This window comes from Lagopus leucura, unplaced genomic scaffold (genome assembly GCF_019238085.1).
Source record: "Lagopus leucura isolate 7727_CA_CO unplaced genomic scaffold, USGS_WTPT01 Super-Scaffold_806, whole genome shotgun sequence".
In the NCBI taxonomy this organism is placed as follows: domain Eukaryota; kingdom Metazoa; phylum Chordata; class Aves; order Galliformes; family Phasianidae; genus Lagopus; species Lagopus leucura.
In genome coordinates this window covers 1,840,826-1,858,509 of record NW_024962260.1, presented here as the reverse complement: position 1 = coordinate 1,858,509, position 17,684 = coordinate 1,840,826, and the positions used below count along the sequence as shown (strand labels likewise).

General features: G+C 53.3%; 1 protein-coding gene across 1 annotated transcript; it reads left to right on the top strand.

The window, feature by feature from the left end:
• The first annotated feature begins 319 nt into the window (after window positions 1–319).
• On the top strand, window positions 320–17,643 carry MMP11 (matrix metallopeptidase 11). The gene is made up of 8 exons (XM_042865736.1): window positions 320–451; window positions 8,720–8,961; window positions 10,127–10,270; window positions 11,237–11,370; window positions 13,985–14,232; window positions 14,475–14,688; window positions 16,254–16,511; window positions 16,982–17,643. Exons 1-8 carry the CDS (start codon window positions 320–322, stop codon window positions 17,113–17,115), a joined length of 1,506 nt encoding a protein of 501 aa, XP_042721670.1. The 3' UTR covers window positions 17,116–17,643.
• The last annotated feature ends 41 nt before the right edge of the window (window positions 17,644–17,684 follow it).

The window sequence follows — 17,684 nt, the reverse complement described above, 5'->3', positions numbered from 1 at the left end:
TCCTCTCCCCCCCAGCCGGTGCTGCAGCCCCCGGCAGCCCTGCGCCGTCCGGCCGCGGCTCCCGGCGCCTCACTCCCTCCCTCCCAACGGGGCGTGAAGTCCGGGGGGGGCCGGGGAGCGGCGGGGCGGCCCCGTTCCGGGGCGGCTCCGCCCGCGGTACCGACGGGCCGCATCCCCTCGGCCCGCACGGCTGTAACCCGACGAGGGGAGAACAAAAGGCAGGAGCGGCGGCGGGCGGGAGGGAGGGAGGGAGGGAGGCGCGGGGGGAGGGCAGGCGGCCGCGGGGGGATAAAAGGCGCTGCGGGACCCCCCCCGCCCCATGTCCGAGCCCGCCCGCCCCGGCAGCTCCTCGCCGCCCGGCATGGCCCGCCCGCCGCTGCCCGCCGCCGCGCTGCTCGCCGCCGCCCTGCTACACTGCGCGCCCGCCGCGCCCGCCCGCCGCCACAAGCCGGTGAGTGGGGACGGGCACGGCCCCCGGGCGGGCACCGGGACAAAGAGGGTTTGCGAGAGGATCCCCCGCCTTAAAGGCATCGGAACCGGCCGTTCCGCGTGAGAGCGAGGAGACGGGATAACCGGAGGAGAGGGGCGAGCAGGCAGCAGGGGCCGCCAGGTCCCGGCACCTGGGATGCGGCTGCGGCGCCGTGCCGGGGAGCGGCGACGGGAGGCACCGGGAGCGGCTCGTGCCGGGAGCGGCTTGTTGGCTTCTTAGGCGTGTGCTGCACCGGTGTGCCGTAAAGCAACGGCAAAGCGAATGCCCGGTAGCAGCCCGCGGGGATTAGCTGAGGGTCTGCCGATGGTTTTATTCTCGGCTCTGTCATCTGAGCACTTTCTAACTTGGCTGCTAAGTATGCCGTGGGCTGGGACTTGGCACCGAGCAGCCTCGGCCCCCGAAGCGCTTGTATTATTCCAAACCAAATGTCACCGCTCTTGGCTCAGCCGTCACTCTGAGGAAGGCGAGGCCGGGCGTTCCCGCGGCTCTCACCCACAGCGGCGGCCGCGCGGGGCGGATGCGGAGAGGCAGAGCGCACGGCCGGCGGTGCTGCTGCGTGCGGGGCCGCTCGTCGTGCTGGGGGCCGCACGCAGGCTGGGACGCTGCCGCTCCCGAAGGGACCTGAGCGGGCTCCGATCCTGCTGCCGGCAAGGACTCGCGAGGTTCCCAGGGGACGGGAGAGCCGGTCACGTGTGTCACATCCTACAGACGTGGGTCCGGTCCTCGCACCGTTCGCGTGCCTCCCATGGTGCGTGCAGCTGCCGGCCGGCTGTGAGGGCTGGCCGGACCCCCAGCTGGCAGCCTGCTGTCCCGAGACTGTTTCCTCCTCACTCTGGGTTAGCGCTCTGCATCCTGAGCGCTCATACTTTTGTCTTGGCTCGAGTAACTGCACGTGATACCCCTACAAATATGTTTCGCTAAGGAGCATCTTGTGCTGGTGTGTTTGATCAGCCACGTGGAGATTGGGGTTGTAAATCAACATTTCATTCAGTCTTTGCAGAGAGAGTGGCTGCGCTGCTTTGGGGGTTGAAATGGACAGATGTTTTTCCATCCTTTCAGATAGAAAGGATCATCTCAGATTTCCTTTTGGGTACATGTTCCTTATCTGGTGTGTTCCTGAAGGGCATTCTGGTGCCTCCAAGTACAGACAGCATCACAGTGGTTGCTCTCGGCAAGTAAGATGACAGCAAAGTGCCTCATCCCACTCCCAGTGCCCCTGCTGGGGTACGCTGTGGGGTGGAGCAGTGGCCTACACATGAATTTCTGGCCTCATCCCTTCTCTGCCCTCGTAAGAGAGCTCTGCCATGCCATCACATGCTCTCCTGGCTAATTTTAGTCCTTCTGCACAAAGAGATGTTTCCCCATGTCTAACTGCAGCTGTTTTCCTTCCTGTGCACCTTGTGCTGTCAGGTGATGAATGAGAAGGGAGCCAAAGGGCTGAGCTGGGAAAGGAGGCTCGCTCCTCTGAGACAGAACATGGTGACTTCCTCCGGCTGTGCCAGTAGGAGGTGTGGGCGAGGGCTGCACTGCCAACACCCCGTACCCAGACTGGGGCTGCTGGGTGCTGCAACACCAAATGACAATAGCTGTAATTGGGGAGGGAGGGGAATAAAGGGTTAACATTCATTTTAAGGCTGGGCTTGAGAAGCTTCAGTCTTTGTAGGAAGCTCTGTAGCTCTCCTTCACTTTTGCCTTTATGCCTAAGAAAGAAAAAACAGAGTAAAACACAGGCTGTGTCTGGTGTCCACAGTAAAACTTGAGAACAAAAGAACTGCAGTCTTTGGGCAGTGCACTGCGCGTGCTGAATTCCTGCATTGCTTTCAGCTCCCCTGGGAATTCAAAGTCACTCCGCTTGCTGGGAAACTCTCCGTGGAAAAGCAGTGGCACCTCCCCAGCTGCCAGCACCATCACCTGGGAGCTGCACGCCGCAGCTGTGCCCCCAAAGCCGACAGTCCTGGGCTCCCTGCACTGCTCTGCTGCAGCCCCCAGCTCTCAGCGGAGCTGGCGAGGCGGCTCCTGCAGGAAGGGTTTGATTTGCGCTGTTTGGTTTGGCTATTTAAATACTGCAATGAGTGTTGGGGTAATTTTAGGCATGTTTATCCTCTGCTCTGGGAGAGACTCAAGACACATGTAAGCAGTTATTCTCCAGTGGGCCTGTTGTGTTTGTGCTTTCACATGCAACATGCACACACCCTGCAGTGTGGCAAATGGGGTGCAGCTGACAAAGCAGGCTGAAAGGGAGAAAAGGGCAGAGGGGAGAGGAGCACTCTGTGAAGACCCCACGCTGCAGCACACGCTCACTTTTACTCACTCCCCTGGGTGTAGTCTGCCCTGGCCCACAGCTCAGAGGGGCTCATAGAAGCAGGGCAAAGGTGTTGTTCAAAATGGGGCTTCTGTGGAAAACTTTTCATGCTGAGTCTGCTTCTAGCTGTCCTCCTTGTGGACAGTGGGGTTAAGCAGAGGGGCATCACAATCTCACACCATCACTTAAGTGGCTCTGAAAATTAGTGGAGGGAGAAAGTCCACTGGATGTCTCCAGCACATCAGGCAGGGGGACAGTGCTGTCTTGTGGGTTTGGAGATCCCTGCCTGCATTCCCTGAGGGCAGAACATCCCCCGTAGCCCTGCAGAGGGCTGCACTGTGCCTGGTGGCTGTACCAGTGGGAGGTGTCCTGGCTGTTGTCCCTGGGTTGAGCACCAGTCGCTCATCGCTCACCTCAGCTTGGATGTAAATGCACAGTGAACAAAAAGATCTCAGCCCTTCCTCCTCTGGCTGGAGAGCACTGCATCCTAGATTGGTTTCTTGTCTTCAAGGGGATTTCTAGGTCATCAGCCTAAGGGCTCTTGAAACCTTCCACTGTCCTGGCATCCTGAGGCTTGTTTGCTTTCTAAGTACTGCTGCTTCTGGCAAACTGTTGCTTGGGTGACACCAGCAGCATGGCTGCAGAGTTAATGATGGACCAGACTCACAAACAGTTATGTAATTAAAGCGCCTGATAACAAAAATAGTCCTGCAGTGTTTATTCATTTGCTTTCTGTTGTTACATCAGAGCCTGGGCCTTTTCATTCTGACTGTGGGCATAAACATTTGCAGTCTATAATGTTTCGTGTTCTGTGTTGCTTAGGAAAAATAAACATTTTCCTTCTTTCGCTGCCAACAACAACTATCACCAAATAATCCGGAAACAAACCGTCAGGCCCCAGGAGGTCGTGCTTGGTGGTGCTGTGAAGTATGGGAGCGAGCAGAGAGGAACCTCCAACTGTGTGAAGGCCAGGAACTGCGGCACCTCCCATTTGACCTCGTTTGGCCAAAGGTTGGCCTTTTCCTTTCCATTCCCTGTGCTCTGTGTGCAGTAGGACAGAGCTGCAGCGCAGCTTGAAGGAGCCAGTCCTGTTATAGATGTGTTTGGTGTAAGTAAAGAATTCAAAGGGGTTGGGAGAGAGACTTGTTCAGGGAGGAGGACCAATGATCTGTTGACTTTGCTTACACACTTCTTCCGCAGCATTTCCATTAACTGTGCCTTCAGCAGCACAAAAAAGATGTTTCTGCTGTGGACTTTCAGCTACAGCATTCACACCTTTGTGACCATCCAGTGCTGCGCTTATGGTCTGCCTCCACTCTCTACTCCAGAGCAGGGTGACCCCGGTTTCAGTGCTAACAGCTGCAGGTGCACTTCCAATCCAACCCTGCAGACCCGTGCTGGGATGAGAAGCAGGCTGGCCAAAATACTGGGCACAGTGCTCTGTGCCTGAGGAAACCAGCGCTGATGTCCGGCAAGACCATCACCAAGAGTCTGTTCAGCAGTGCACAGCCACTGGGGGGGCACAGCTGCCTGGCAGCAGAAAAGACATGCTGGAACTGTTGTACATGAGAGCCACAGGGGAAATCATATCTGCTCTTCTTCTCTGCACACTGAACTAAGGGAAGGAGTGCTCCAAGGTGCAGACTCATGGATGGGAGGAGGATAATCCTACTAGCCAAAGGGAGAGCAAATACTAGGGCCACACCAAATACTCTGAGTAACAGAAGAAGAAAACAAGGAGAAATAGAAAAGCATCAGAAGAGGCAAGGAGGTGGGGAGAAAGCCCATCTACTCATCCCACAGCAGAAAAGAAAACAGCCCTCAGCGACAGGGGAAGTATCCAAGACTGATGGAATTCATGCTGTAGCTTGTCCAGTCCCTCCCATCTGACAGGGAGGGGGGTCTCCTTTCATGTCTGTGCTGCAGGAGTCAGCAGGAGCCCAGCCGTGGAGGTAATTAGGTGTGTGACAGAGAAGACAAGTTTAAGTTCAGGGCAGGCAGCAGAGGATGGACCCAGTCAGAGGAGAGCACCGGAGTCGTCTGTACCTGGCGGTGGCCTTGCTCTCGAGGTTTTTTATGCACCCATTGTAGCTGTGCTGCTCTGGCTGCTTCTGTTTTCTGGGGGATGAGTGCTGCCCAACACAATGAGGTTGAAGATGCTCCTGGCTCCTCGGGATGGCTGGGACACTTCCTGGGAAGTTTGGCTGATGTTCATCTGGCCCCATCAGAGCTGGAGAGATGTATGTTGTGTCACAGAATTTGAGTACTGAGACAGCTGGAAGGAACCGAGTGGGCAGTCAGCACCTCCATGGTGGTTTCTGCTCTCCCCTGGGATCAGTCCTTCCCTCCAGCTCCCCCTCAACCTTTTGGTCACAAGGCTGTTAAGAAGAGGTTTCTCTTTCTCTGCACAGCCCTCTTTGTGAGCAGTTTTGTTCCTCTGCTCTTCTCTGCTCTGGGTTTCAGGCCTGGCAGTCCCTCTGCACTCAACCACTTCTGCTCTGCACTTGTAGAAATTTTGCTGCTCAGTCTCCATTGCAAAGCCTTGGTTTCTTCCCCCGTGGGAAGCTGCCTGTTCCTGTGTACACTCACCATCCCTGACTATGGGTTATCCTGTGAAGGACAGTGCAAAGGGCTGCAGACTGCTGTAGGCTCAGAGGCAGCCTTTTGCATGGGAAGCTTCTCATGGGCTGGGGATCAGCTGTCACTGGGGAGAGCTGGCAGGCTCAGTCTTCTGCAGCCCTTGGCTCCCCCAGGCTGGCAGGAGAGAATTGCTGGGGGGTGAGGCAGGCTCTCTCACACTGTCTGATTTCCCATCTTCCCTGCAGGTGCTGTTCTTGTGCTCTGAACCAGCTCTGCATTTGGCCGTTCTGAATGTCTTTCCTGGCTTGCAGAGACCTCCTCTTGCTTTTGGTCTTCAGCAATCCTTTCCCCTCTGCTGGCAGGATGGGAGGAGTGGGGATGCCCTCATGGTTACCCTACAGCCGTTGCCTTCCTAAGCCCTTCTCCACAGGTTTGTCCTTGCTTCAGCAGCAGCGCAGCTCTAAGCAAACCCCTAAGCATACAGTTAGGGCATACCACATATGAAGAGCTCAATAAAACAAAGCAGGAGCTCCCTGAAATTCCCATACATATCCCATAGATGGGTGGTTTCAGCACAGGGTGGAAGGGATTCAACCTTAAGTGACAGGATGTGCCTTATCTAAGCCTTGGGAAGTGACTGCAGTGAGGTGTGTCCAGTCAAGGAGGCTGAAATCTCCAGCCTGATACGTCTCCTGAGCATTGTTTGGAAAGTGGTTTCTGCCCGTCACATTTCCCCTTGCTGGCTGTGCCTGCAGTGGCATTTTCCAGCCCTTTCCTGCCATCATGCTAATGTCAGTGTGGTGACGGCAGAGAGAGACTCTATGCCCTACCACTGTTTGTGCAGGGGTGCAGCAAGTGCAGGGGCAGCAGGGCAGGTCTAACGTCCTGCTTCCACCCAAGGGACCTGCTGGTGTCCCCTCCCAAGCCCAGTCAGGCTCAGTCATGGCAGCAGGAAGGCAGGTGGAGCAGGGAGGGTCCTGCTAAAAGGTAAAGTTGGGTCTGGATGTTTGGAGTTTGTGCCAGCAAGCTCAAGCTAACCAAACAGTAGAGACAAAACCTGGCTGTCCTTAGCCCCTGCACACAGGTTCCCTCAGGGCAAGAAGGAAAAAGGTAATTTCTCCTCTCTGCCTCTGCTCAGACATTGATAATCTCCAGTTTATGCCAGTGTTCCTAGCCAAAAAGCCAACAATTGACTTTTCCTCCAATTGTCAGGCCTCCAGCAGTTAGGGTAGATCTTGCTATCATAGCCAAGACAAAAAGCCCATCTTCAATTTCAGCTCACTTGCCTGCCTGGGTAACTCCCATCCCACTTCCACAGTGAGGGCTTTCCCTGGAGTCCATCTCCATTCCTGTTCCCTGTGTGCCTTGAAGTGGCTGCCTGATGCCTCCTGGCCCTGGAGATGCAGACACATTCATCACCCCATGGTAGCAGAGTTCTCCTGAGCAGCGCATGCAGTGTGGGAAGCCAAGAGCCTTTCAGACTGGGCTTTGGTGAAAAGCATCGGCAGACGCAGCTGCTGTTATATGCTTGGCAGAAGGTCTCATGGGGGCTGAGAACAAAATATTGGCCAGGACACAATCCTTATGAGCCCCTCCTGCCAGCTGTCCTTCTCAAACATTAGCTGCCTGGGAAGGCAGGATGCCAAGCCACTCTTAGAGAGTTCAGCTTAGAAAGACAGGTATCTTGCACTTGGCAGGGCTCCGGCATTCAATGGAAGCAGGCTGGTGCAGCCTCCTCTTGGACTGGCCAGCTCATGCACCCTCCTTTCACTAAAGGATTGGACAGATTCCCCATGCAATGGCTGGTGGGTTGGGTGGGCTTTGTTGTGCAAGACATAAAATGGCTTTCTTTGCCCTTCTTAGCGGTGTGTGAAAGTGCAGCGGGATGCCAGGATGGGGTTGATGCAGAGGCTGGTTTCTAAGGCAAAGGCTGGCAGATGCCAAGCCCCAGGCTGGCTGACTGGCAGGGAGGACAAACCAGTACCATGAAGTAGTGACAGACATAAGAAGAACTGGACACCTGAACTGCACCTTGTGCAATCTCTCTGGCTCCTGTGCCCACCTATGCATCACTCCGAGGCACGGGGCAGTCTCAGAGTCAAAGCCCAGTAGCGGAATTAATGCCAAGGGCTTCACACTTCATTCCTGCCCGCATGAATGGGCTCATTGTAGGGGAACAGAGGGGCGGCAGCACGCGGATTACACGGCATTGCAGCAGCGCTGGCATCGCGCCAGCCCGACCCTCAGTCCTTAGGCAGGCGGGAGAGCTGGCCTGAAAGAAGGCAGCTCTGTGCAAGGGAAGGAAGAGAGCCCTACACACGACTCAAGTCCTGTGGGATGGAGCCTGCCTGCTTGAGCAGATGCATCACTGCTGCATCTCAGGCCCTCCTGGTGCTCAAGCACATTTAAATCTGGCTGCGCAGAATGAGGCAAAAAGGGCTGCATTTGGACCCAGGGCTCACACAGCACAGTTGCTCGGGAATCAAGCATCTTCTCATCTTATGTACCTCACAGCAGATTGGGGATTAAGCTTGACTCACGTATCATGGTGGTCCTGTTACCCATAATCTTGCTGTTAGTTGGGAAACCAGTGGAAATCAGTTAATTAGCACTAATTAATGCTTCCAAGAGGAACCATGCTTTTCTAATTAAGTGTGAGAGAGTGGAGTGACCTTTCTGCAAGCAGATCTACAGGAATAGTGAGGCAAGGGGGAATGGTCCTGTCCTTCTCTGTCTCACACAGTGACAGGGACTGCAGGAACAGTCACTGCTGCTCTGCCCTGGGCTCTGTCACCCTCCAGATCCGTGTATCCTGCTTTCCAGCTTGTGCAGCCCCTGAGCCATGCCAGGGGTCTGCTAATCACACTACAACACCACAAGAGGGAGAACAGGGAGCACAACCACGTGCTGGGGACTAAAGGCTTTCTCCTTCTCACATCACCCACATCACCGCTATCAGGGCAAGGAGGGAACACAAGGATGTGGTGAAAAGTGGGAAATTTTACTCCCTCCCTAGTGATTTGTTTCATGTTTGGAGGGTCTCGTTCTTATCCACAGTTTGCAAAAGCATTTCATGCTGTCCAGCTGTCAAGGAAATGTGGACCAAAAGTAGATGTAGGGGATGCTATGGAATTAGACTTTGTTCACAGGTATGGCCTGGCCTCAGAGCAGGAACCCAGGGAACTGAGGATGTCTGTGGGCAGCAGGATGTGCCTTAGCAGCCAGGGAAGAAACCAGGGAGAGGTGGAACTCACCTCTGCAGGTCTGCTGTTGGTAGATGTCCATTCCTCTATCAAGACCCCTCAGATCCAAGACACAGAAGTGACAGCTTTGTTTTTCTCTTCCAGGACATGTCTCGAAAACATCACACCTGGAAGGAGCAGAGTCCCTGGCTTTCATCCCTGGTAGGGACTGGGGTGGCTGCCAAGGGCTTCCCCATGGGTGCAGATGAGCAGGCAGCAGGCTGGAACCCACCCCGCTGTGGTGTGCCAGACCTCCCGGTGCTGCCGGACGGCCAGAATGGGCGCAACCGGCAGAAACGCTTCGTCCTTTCCGGGGGACGCTGGGACAAGACTGACCTCACCTACAAGTAAGAGAGATGTGAAATGAGAGTAAGACTCAATGGCTTCTCCCTCCCTAAAACTCTTCATCTGATGTCCCTTGACTGCGGCATGCTGTGATGTCCTCACACAAGTAGGAGGGCAGCCCTGAGCTGGGTATAACCAGCTTGGCAGGGCAGCCACACACCAAACCGCCTGCAGGACTGCACCCAGCACCTCTCCATCCCTTCACACACGTGTTCCTGTAAATGCAGCTGCTCACTCCCCCATCCCAACACCTTCTGCACAGCCACCCCTCAGCCTGTCCACAACAGCATCCGCGCACATGCCTTTGCTTCCCCATATCAAACCCCAATGCACACCGGGCTGTGCAGCAGCACACTCCTGCTGTGCTTTTGCCCCCCACAGCCATCATTCCGTAGGCTGACCTCACAGTTTGTTTTAAAAAGTCAGTTTTATGCTGCTGCTATTGATGTTCCCATAAACATGATTCTGGTGTCAAGTTTTGCCCAAACCAGCCCACACATTCTCAAGTGCAGATCTGCTGATCAGGTCTAAGGGAAGGTTTGTTGTCTCCCCAGTTCCCCATAGGGTGTGAGGTGTGAGTGCTGAAGTGAGCACACTTGTAAGGACTTCAACAGCACACAAATATTTTGCTTAATTGAGTGCAGAAGATTGTTCCTCACAGCATTAGGAGGCTACAGATGAAAGAAAGGCTTCTTCCATTTTTCACTTTGGTCAACAGTGTTAAAGGAGGAAACACAGCTGAGATGAACACACACCAACACTGTTAGTGGAAGGGAAAGCAAGCTCCTTTTGTAGCAGACCTGACACTTTGATTATGTTGCAGAGAGCAGAATAGGCAGCTGCTCTGAGCAAGCCCAGATTTCCAGGATCAAAAAGATTGAAGGGCTGAAATCATATCACACCACTCCCAGGCAGCTCTGTGGGGATGGACTCAAGACAGAACTGGAAAATGCTGCAGCCCTTTACTCCAGAAAAGCACAGCTCTGCAAAGCTCTCTAGAGAGCTCACCTCTGGGCCCAGTAGCCCGAGGGTTTCAGCACTGATGGAATTTGTCTGCTGCAGTGTTGCATGGAAGAGGGTTCTGGAATGGAGCATCTCTGGATTGGAGGTACTCTGGTGCCAAGAGGGAGTTGATGCTCTTTTCCCCTGGGGTCTTTTGCCTTTCAGAATTATCAGATTCCCGTGGCAACTTGTAAAAACCAAAGTGAGAAGGACCATCGAGGAGGCTTTGAAAGTCTGGAGCGATGTGACACCGCTGACCTTCACTGAGGTTCAGGAGGGCCGGGCTGACATTGTCATTGATTTCACAAGGTGAGCGCGGCGGGCAGCAACACGCTGCTCCCAGATGGAGCAGCAGCACTGAGTATGAGATCCCAGGCCTGCAGCTGAGCTGCCAGCACAGCACGGGCACTGACAGGGAGACTCATATTTCAGCTCTCAGACTTGGGCATGTTTTTGGTTTTTCTGTCAGATGAGGGCCGCTTAGTGTAAATGCAGCTGTTCTGTGCTGGCTGTGCACAGTACCGTTACTAATCCGTCATTAACTCTGCGTATATTTACATTTCTCTGCCCACAGGCTATTTTCCTAAGTGTTTGTTTTGACGTTCCATCTTCAGGTCCTCCATCCTGTCCCCTGATAGTACAATGTAACTGTCTGCCTGAAGACAAATATAGCTTCCTGGTTAAATGAATTTTGGCTCTTGGCTTGAAATTAATGGCTGGAAAAACATTCACAGGAGCAAAGGCTTCCCTCTGTGGCCTGTTTGCACAAAACTGAGAACGGCAGTGGAGACTGTCCAAGCAGGGACGCGATTTGTGTTCTGTGTATTTGCCTGTGCCACCCTCAGCTCCCCACAGTGGTCACATCCCATGGGATTCCTTCAGTTGCCAACAGTGGGCTCAGCTTGAGTGAGGACCTGAGGATTTGGCTGGCTTCCTCACAGGCTGCCCCTCCACATTCCCTGCCATTCAGCCAGGCTGACTCGATTCTGGCTCCGGCAGCCACTTAATTCTTTAGGTTCCATCTTCAGCTTTGTCTTGAGAAAACCATAAAACTCCCCTGGGCTTGGTGTGATGGGGCTCTACTTACTGAGCGCCCTAGCACAGAACCAGGTTGGCATCAACCTGTAGGGCTCCAAGCAGTCAATTATGGGATGAGCTTGTGGTGGGACAGAGACCTGCTGTCTCCTTGCTGCGATTCTCCACTTTGGGCTGTGCAGTGCCAAGCACCTGAGCCACATGGCTGTTTGTCTGAGGTGCGCTGTGGTTCCCCTCCAGGTACTGGCATGGTGACAATTTGCCCTTTGATGGCCCCGGAGGGATCCTGGCACACGCATTCTTCCCCAAGACGCATCGGGAAGGAGATGTCCATTTTGACTACGATGAGACATGGACGATCGGGAACAACCTGGGTATGGTACTGTTTAAGGCAGCTGTGCTGTGCCAGGTGCCTGTCAGCACACTTAGTGATTATTTAACTGTGCTTTGAGCAGGGGCCCTGTAAAACTGATACGCAACCATCATTCTTGTGGGATGTATTGTCACTTCCTGCCACTTACAAGCCTGCTGGACTTTTTTGTCCTCTTCCAGCCACAGCAAAGCCTATGCCCAGCACTTGGATTCCCAGAGCAGACACAGGCTCACACACTGGATGACACACCAAGTGGCTTCCAAAGGACAGCATAGCAATCAGGCCTCAGACTCAGTCCTGCATGCCCTCAGAGTATTTTCCCTTTGAACAAGTCCATAAAGGGAATCTACCCAGGCTCCAGCTCTGTCCCTGTGGCCTGGGAATGCTCTGACCATAAACAATGCCACTGCAAGTCAAGACATTTTTTTCTTTGCTAATAATAGATTGGAGCTGGTAGCTCACTGCTCAGGCATTTGGGGCCTGGCGTCACAGTATCCATGTGATACCACAGTACCATTTGGGACCATCTGGACCAGCGCCCAAAGCATCCGTTTCTGCAAGAGCCACCAAAACTAGTGCAGGGACAAAGACAATCACAAAGCCCGAGTTAAAGCTCTGCCCCTCTGAGGTTTTCCAGATCTTTTGTCCACATTGATGTCAGGACTCAGATGGGTCGCCCTCAAGTCCAACTCTGTCAGGTGAATGCCAGGTTGGCTCTGTGGGGGACAGGACTATCACGTGTCCGACTTGGTCCTTGCCATCCTGATACAAGAATCTCAGCACCAGGTCTTGCTGCTGAAACCTTTCTGCTTCTCAGGGACAGGTGGGTTCTGACACTTTGCACCTCCCATTGGGGCTGCACGTACTGAAGAATTTCCTACATTCTCTCATAGCCAGCATTGGAGCCAAACCAGAACTGTCAAAACAGATGCCAGTTCCCATCAGAACCCAGCTCTGTTCCATGGCCTTTTCCCCCCTCTGCCTTCCATAAATAAATGTTATAAAAGGTCTTTGCAGCTAATTGCTATTTAATATGCCAAAAAGAGCTTTATGATATAAACATGGTTTAATCCTTGCCTAAGCTCTCAGAGATAGGAAAATCCTTAGCCTCATTACATACATGGCAGAGCAGAGGGGGTAAGGTGCCTCATGGTCAGCCCAGAGCCGTGCAGGGAGCAGGACTGCATGCAGAGGACCTTCTGTGAGGGGCAGCAAAGCACCCAGCACAGCTCCTGCAGACGTGCTGTCCTTCACCTCCCCAGAGAATCTGACAGTACTGCTGCAGATCTGCCAACACTGGAAAGCATCGAGTGAGGATCCTGCCAAGCTAAACACAAGTGTCTGAAAGTTTGTAATAAATCACTGACACAGAGACCCCACTTTGTCAGCTGACCTAGGTGTGTTGATCTAATTGTGTCAGTGCAAAAATTCATCGCTTCTACGTGCAGCTGACCAGCAGAGGAAGACCAGGGCTCACCTTCCCCTCCACCCTTCCCAGGCTCCCTTCCAGCTGCATCCCCATCCCGGTGCTGAGAAGTGACCTGCTCCCCTGGGCCAGCAGGGAAATCCCACTTGGAGCAGTGAGACCAGCTGACTCACATCCCTGCCTTTCTCATCACCTGGGCTGCAGCTCGGAGGATTTCTGGCTGAAGGCAAGTGAAGGAATACGCTGAGACTTGTCAACAAACAGCCTCAGCTCACAAGCTTTGCTGCTTAATGTTTCTCTTACAAACTTCCCTAAAATGTATCAACTTCAAAAATGATCTATTGGAAGGTAAATAACATCTGCCAGCCAAGCAACATTTTTGTTTACTGAAATACACTTTTCTCTATTTACTCTTATAAACGCTGTCGGATCACATATTCCCAAGGTACGATCTCCCATACAACTGCTTGTACTCGGTGAAGAAGGGCAGGTCTTGACACTGGAGGAATTTTTATGTGTTTATCTTTAAACGCCCTCCTCTTGCCACAGTCCATACACAAGCAATAAATGAGCTCCCTCTGCTGTCTGCGTGGCAGCCACCACTCGCCGGCTGCATCCCCGGTGGAGACCCCAGTGACACCAGGAGCTGCCACAGCAGGCATGAGATAAGTGCTACCTGCTACATTATAGCTGTAGCTAACAACAGCTGCAAGCCTGGGTGAACAAAGAGCAGCCTTCCCACCCACCGCTTACGTCTAAAGGCCAGGTTTCCTTCTTTCTGCAAAGTTCTCCTTTCCAAAAGTATGTGGAAAATCCTCATCTTCCAGATAGCTAATGAAGTCCCTGGAGACAGAATTAAAGATTACCAACATGCCCAGGCTAATACCTGAGCATATGAATTCACTCACAGTGCTCTGGAATCAGTGGATCCCTTAATTAATTATGCCCTTTGATCCCTTAAAAACACACACACAAACAAGGTATAGAGCTATACAGGAAAACATCCAGGAACAATTTGCAAGCTAGGTTTCTATTGCTGCATGTCAGACTCCTAGAGCATACCTCAGTGCATTGTCAGGAGCTGATGATGAGCAGCAATGAACCTAATAGGACAGCATCCTCTCTGTGAGTACAGCCTGCCCATCTCACACTAACAGGCACAAGCGTCTCCTGTCTCATCCCTTTGCAGGCACTGACCTCCTCCAGGTGGCTGCTCATGAGTTTGGCCACGTGCTGGGCCTGCAGCACACAACTGTCTCCAAGTCACTGATGTCTCCTTTCTACATCTTCCGCTACCCGCTAAGCCTGAGCGAGGATGACAAGCAGGGTATCCAGTATCTCTATGGGAAACCCAAACTGGATCCCGACCCAACCCCAACGCAGCCAGCAGAGCTGCCCCAGCCAGACCTTGAAACAAATGAGATCACCAACGTGAAGGTAAGCAAACAGCTCGTCTCTGTCTCCTTTAACACTGTGGCTTGTTCTCAGCTGCTGGGGCTACCCACACCATGGGGCCAGCAGCAGACTTGGACATGATTTGATGCCTGTTTTCCTTGCACACCACTGAGCCCAGTAGTAGGGTGACGTCCTGGACATGGGGCTGTCTCATCAGCTGAACCCAGCCTGGGTGAGGGCGGTTCTCGTGGGTCCCAGCCCCTGACCAGGCCATGCTTTGGCAGGCTGTGCAGCCCAATGCCTGTGAGACAGCTTTTGATGCTGCAGCCACCATCCGGGGAGAGCTGTTCTTCTTCACATCTCGCTACGTGTGGCGGCTCCGAGCTGGAAAGCTGCAGGCTGGTTACCCAGCTCTGGCCTCACGTCACTGGCAGGGGATCCCAAGCTCTGTCGATGCCACCTTCGAGGACCCTCTGGGCAATATCTGGTTTTTCCAAGGTAAGAGCTGGACTGGGATCAGATGGCTCAGAAGTAGTCTTCTTTACAGCGGGGTATTCAGAACACAACAAGTCCCTGGGAGAAGAAACCCTTAGGATACACTCAACAAATCATGATTCTTGCTGTTTATTTCTTTCTCTGTTTAAGCTTTTTAGCAGATGTGAAGGGGAGAAGAGAGAAGAAAGGGTCGCTTTTACTTCAGATACAGCCATATCTATGCCTCTGGAATTGTTTTGAGCCTCTGCCCTGGCCATGCTGCTGGCAGAGGAGGAAGGAAACACTCGTAACATCTTTCTTGGGGATGAAAACAGGAGAAAAATGGCAGGTTCACTGGTGCCCACAGTTACTGAGTTTTGCTAGCACCCCAAAACTGTGAGCCCACAAAGAAGGGAGCCTTTATGCAGAGCCAGGCAACCTCCAGCCACCACAGGGATTCAACACCAGCCACCACAGTGGGGTGAGACCTCCTGGACAACTCTGGAGCTTAAGACCAGCAAGGACTGCTGTTTCAGCTCCATTGTTTTCTCTAATGCTCTTTCCAAGTGTGTATTTAATATCAGGGACACAGAACTATGTAACTATGCCCAACTGCCCTGACTGTGCATGCCCCATCTGTGCACTATGAGACTAAGCACCAGAAACCACACCAGGCAGCTCTGCAGGCAGCTTTACCACGTAAACAGATCGCTCACCTGCAGACGAGGTTTACAGTGTGAAAACTGGCAGGCTCCAACCATGAATTAAAACGAGATAAGGGGAAAGTATTACATGCCATAGGGCAATTACAGTTTCCAGTTTAATCTAAACTGGAAATATGTCCCCCGTCTCTGTTTCAGCTTAGCAACAAGAAATGGAGTTCTGTAGTTTGCCTCTCTACAGCCACATGTCCCCCTTATGCCTGTACGTATGATCTCCTCCAGATAAGCAGGCAGGGTAGGGACTGATCCTTGGGCCCTATCCCGTGCATGGATGTGGCACACAAGGAACGTGCACCCCCTTGAGCCAGTCCATAGCCCATTTTGCTTCTCTGCAACCGCCTGGCTGCCCCAGGCCTCGCCACAGAGATGCCACAAGAATCAGCCTTTGTCTGGTCAAACTCTACAGCTTTGTGGATTTCTTTATCCAACGATGGGCTCTACTCCTTTTTCAGCATAACCAGGGCAAGCTAAAAGTTCAGGGCTGATTCAACTGCCTGAATGCATCCTCAAAAACTACAGGCAACCCCATCTGACTGGAGCAGCTAGAGAGAAACATTCTTTCAAATGCACACAGGCCTCTCCAACACCACAACCATTAGAGGCCAGGAAAGGCAGCCTGGCAGCTAGTATGTAAAGTTAAATCTTGTATTATAACTTCCACAGATACAGAAGAGACAGCTGCTAGGAGTCCTCCCAGTCCCACCACTGACAATTCTGGGTTGAATTGAGGGGAGAATTAAATTCCTTACCCACTTGGTGGGCATTCATAAATAGCTTTCCTTGGGAGCTCTGTCCAATTCAGTGCCAAGTTATCTGACATCTAAGAACCTCTGAACCTGTGTCTCCGCTTTTCCATCTTCTCACCAGATTCTCAGTACTGGATTTATGACGGCGAGAGAAGAGTCTCTGGTCCCACCCCAACTGTAGAGCTGGGCCTCCCTGCTTCTCCCGTGCAGGCAGCCCTGGTGTGGGGAGCAGAGAAGAACAAGATTTACATCTTCAGTGGAGGCAACTACTGGCGCTTCAACCCTCGCACGCGCCAGGTGGACAACATCTACCCCCGGACCATGGCTGACTGGCGTGGTGTCCCACAGGAGATTGATGCTGCTTTTCAGGATGAGTTGGGTCAGTGCCAGCGGGGACAGGGCCTGCTCTGGGGCATGCGCTCAGGGTGATGCTACTTCCCACCAGAAAGACTTAGACATTTGGTAGCAGTGGACACTTCCCAGCCATAGCACATGCCATGCAGTTTATACAGACTCAGACAGGTCCCTCTTGTCTGAGGGACCTCCTCCTGTCTGTCCCTTCCCTGGGTAGGGAACTGTGGATTCTTTCATGAAAGTAAGGAGTTTTTAAAGTATTAATTAGAACAATCAACATTTAAGCATCTGATGAGATAAAACTTAAAACTTCTGGTAAATGAATGGTCACAGAGTCCTACCCAGCTGTTACCACTCCCAACAATGTCAGCACAGCAGCTCTGCCCACAGTTCACCCTAGGCAGCTGTGCTGAACAAACCGGCTGCTTTCAGTATTACCTAGTGCTGGCAGCTGAGCCAAGCTATCTCACCTACTCCTCCCTCTATCTTCCACAGGTTTTGCCTATTTCCTGAGAGGCCGAGACTACTGGAAGTTTGACCCCGTCCAGGTGAAGGTGCTGGAGGGTTACCCACGCCAGATCAGCCAGGACTTCTTCAGCTGCACACCTTCCTCCAACTCCTTCCGATGAAGGAGCATCCCCCAACTCTTCCCTTCCATCCTTGACCTCCAGCAGCCACAGAGGGCTCCACCGCCCGTCCTGGCTCCTTTCAGGCGCAGAGCCTGACACAACAGACGTCTGTCACAACAAGTGACAAAGTTTGCTCCTCTCCCGTTCCAGCAGCAGCCCCAGCTTCTGTCACTGTCAACACAAAAGCATCTGCCGCATTCTTTACAGACACGAGCAGGCCAGGTCCTTCCAGCGATAGCATCCCAAGAGCCATCAGGCCCGCCTGGAACGGGACTCCCCCATAACCCCGACCAGCCGCCGCCGCCCTCCGCTCCGTGAGGCCGCAGCCCCTCAGCCAGCCCCCCCGCGGCTCCCAGTGCTGGACACTGCCCCTCCGCACCGCGCTCCGAGGACGGAACCAAACCCGCGGGCGTCAACGTTTGTACGACGCGTATAAACCCTTTTTTTTTATATATAAATATATATATATATATATATACTGTGTATATACGTATGGATGTACCAATAAAGCGCCTCTTTTCTACCTGCCGCCCGCCTCCCCTCAGCGCCGCCGCCGCGCGCCGGGTGGG

Excerpts from the sequence above, each read along its gene's own strand:
- MMP11 (XM_042865736.1), top strand. The coding sequence starts at position 320 with ATGTCCGAGCCCGCCCGCCCCGGCAGCTCCTCGCCGCCCGGCATGGCC. Across the intron at positions 11,371-13,984 it reads GACGATCGGGAACAACCTGG|GCACTGACCTCCTCCAGGTG; the intron begins GTATGGTACTGT and ends ATCCCTTTGCAG. Across the intron at positions 14,689-16,253 it reads CAATATCTGGTTTTTCCAAG|ATTCTCAGTACTGGATTTAT; the intron begins GTAAGAGCTGGA and ends TCTTCTCACCAG.